This window comes from Octopus bimaculoides, chromosome 17 (assembly GCF_001194135.2).
Source record: "Octopus bimaculoides isolate UCB-OBI-ISO-001 chromosome 17, ASM119413v2, whole genome shotgun sequence".
NCBI classification, from domain to species: domain Eukaryota; kingdom Metazoa; phylum Mollusca; class Cephalopoda; order Octopoda; family Octopodidae; genus Octopus; species Octopus bimaculoides.
In genome coordinates this window covers 29,172,784-29,175,612 of record NC_068997.1, presented here as the reverse complement: position 1 = coordinate 29,175,612, position 2,829 = coordinate 29,172,784, and the positions used below count along the sequence as shown (strand labels likewise).

At 33.8% G+C, this 2,829-nt stretch overlaps 1 protein-coding gene across 1 annotated transcript in view; it reads right to left on the bottom strand.

Moving 5' to 3' along the window:
- Positions 1-2,829, bottom strand: part of LOC106878380 (CLIP-associating protein 1) — a 156,455-nt gene that overhangs the window by 73,531 nt on the left and 80,095 nt on the right. The window contains exon 10 of the mRNA XM_052974145.1: positions 775-909. Coding sequence (XP_052830105.1) covers positions 775-909 — 135 coding nt within the window. The remainder of the gene's footprint in view (positions 1-774; positions 910-2,829) is intronic.

The window sequence follows — 2,829 nt, the reverse complement described above, 5'->3', positions numbered from 1 at the left end:
AAAACAATTAAATTTGCTACTATATATAAAGAATGAAATTTTTTGGTAGGGAGGGGGGTTGTATTAACACATTAACTGCCAGACTATCCGTTGCAAGACACCGTTAAAAGCTTAGTTATTAATCAAGACAAGAGAATATTAAAAAGTTTTGGCAGTTAACACTCCTGAAACACTCCTGAAACACCAATTTTTTTTTTTTTTTTAAATCATTAATATGAAACATTATTGATATGAAGTGTCCTGTCCCACAAGTAAAACAGAATTTAAACATGTTTTCTGCAGGACATTTGGTACTTCACAAAGCTTACACTATGAAAAAACATCATTTTACTAGCCCAGCTGTTCTTAAATATTCAATGCCTGAAAATAATGTGCAGAAATAATAATGTAAATAAAGGAAATTTTTCATGATGGTAGTCATCAAGTTGAATATTTAAAACAGTTGTGTAAACATGACAAAACATTTTGGTAGTGGTGCAGCAAGAGAAGATTTACAGCATAGAAGAGTTATCAGAGAAATCCATCATCAACAAACTTAGCCCAATTAGGAAATCTTTTCTTTTCACCTTTCTTTTCCGTATATGAAGGAACGGTAAAAAGCTTAATACTAAACACTTAAATAGCAATAGCTGACTAAATTTTTCAACATGAGACTCAAGAAAATGAAATAGTGTGATACAGTTTACCTAAAAAATTTCCATACTGAATAGCTTATAATTCTAACCTGGAAAACAAACAAATTGAAAACTGACATAACACTGTTGTATATCTTACCTGTTGTAACTGCTCTGGCAAGTCCGGAAGATTTACGTGCAGTTGCACTTGAGCTACGACGGATAGGATGCAATCTGGACATTGGTTTGATAAAATCGGTTTCATCTTCGCTATGATAGTCCTTTCGAATAGGAGCTACAACAAAGAAATAGGGACCATTTGAAATGTTATGAATATTAGAAATCATCACATCATAAAATTTACTTGTTCAAGAAAAGTGAATGCATATCTTCAGAAGAAATTTGTAGACAAAAATTCACTACAGGAAAATGAAGGCAAAACCAATGTGAAATTGTAAAGAAACCAGACCACATCTTATTATATATATAAATATAACTGACAGTATGTCACAAAGTGGGTAACTAAAAAATGCCAGTGACAATGACAGGCAGTCAATAGTAATGGAAAGAAAAGGGAGACCAAAATGGGGGTAGCCAACTCAGGTGAAACAGAGGCAGCCAACTTGAGTGGAAAGGGGGCAGCCAACTCAGGTGAAAGAAACAGAGGGAGCCAACTTGATCAAGGAGGCAGCTGACTCAAGTGAGAGGGGGGTAGCCAACTCAAGCAAGGGGGCAACTGACTCAGGTAAAGCAGACTTGGGTGGGAAGCAAGCATTGACTCGGACAAAAAAAAAGGAGGCAGTTGACTCGGACGTAAAGGAGACAGCTGACTCAGGTAAAAATGGAAGCAGCCTGTTTGGGTGAAGTGGTGGAAGCTAACTTAAAGAGGGTTGGGGTTAGATGCGGCAGTTTGTGCCTGTAGTTTTTCCATGTTGTAGTAAACACTGGAAAACTGAAAAGTAACATGTTCTTTAGACACAAATGACAAAACAGAAACAATAAGACGAGGGGCTGGTCTTCGCAAATATTAAGTCCATTATGGAAATTTTTTTATACTTTTAAAAAGCAGGGCCTCTGATATTCAAGAATAAGATTATGGTTTGGTTGATCTAAGCTCACCAAAATACATCTGATAGATACTACAGTGGACATTATCTCTTAAAAATGTTTAATTTCATATTTCAATGACAAATGGATCATCACAATTGGTAAACTTATTTTGATATTTAAAATTAAGAAAACTTAGCACATTAAAAAAGAAGGCTGAAACATCAGTAATAAATTTCATTTATCAAATGTTTCTTGTTATTTAAAAAGAAACTCTGTGGAGCAGGGGTTCTCAACCAGGGTCCACATGACACTTGGGGATCCAGATAAGATTTTGTGGTTAACATTTATGTGCAATAAAATCGGTTATACTTCTGCAGGACACAAAATACTTTGATAATTATTTTTATACAATCCCTAATGATATTTAATTATAAAAATAACCAATAAGATTTTTTTAAACATCAAATGGCTATGAGGGTCTGCCCAAGTAAAATAGAAATCAAAAGGGTTCATTAGTAGAAAAGAGTTGAGGAGTAATTTTTTTTTTCTGCTTTAATTCTGATAAGGAAAAATGGAAATTGCAACCTTTCTGCTTTTTCGAATGCCATGTTCTTTTATTGAATGAGGATATTGGGATTCAGTTGAGATTTTGACAATTTTACATAGGCAAAGGATAACCAAGAACAAATATTTACTCTATCATGACAAATCTCCCTTAGCATATAAAGAGAAACAGGTATTGAAGCAACTGTCATTCAGGCAAATAATTTCAATAATGACCTCATTCCAAGAAGCAAATGTTAACACAAACAATGCTCTGTTCAAATGGAATTTGCACAATTTTAATAACATGATCCCATTTATTAACCATTTGTAAATAATGTGAATAACTCTGAAAACATGAATAATATGAACTAGAAAATGAAATTACACAAAAAGCATATTCACAGTGCGACAGATTCCGGTTATATAGCACTAAACTTTATTAAAGAATACCGAATAAATGAATAGTCATTAGTAGTTTAAGCAATGAGCTCTTATATTTAGAATGAAGGGTAAATCATCATCATTTAACGTATGTGTTCCATGCTGTCATGGGTTGGACGGTTTGAAAGGAGCTGGTAAATCCTTGATGTAGAGGAGCTGCATGGATAATCACATTTAG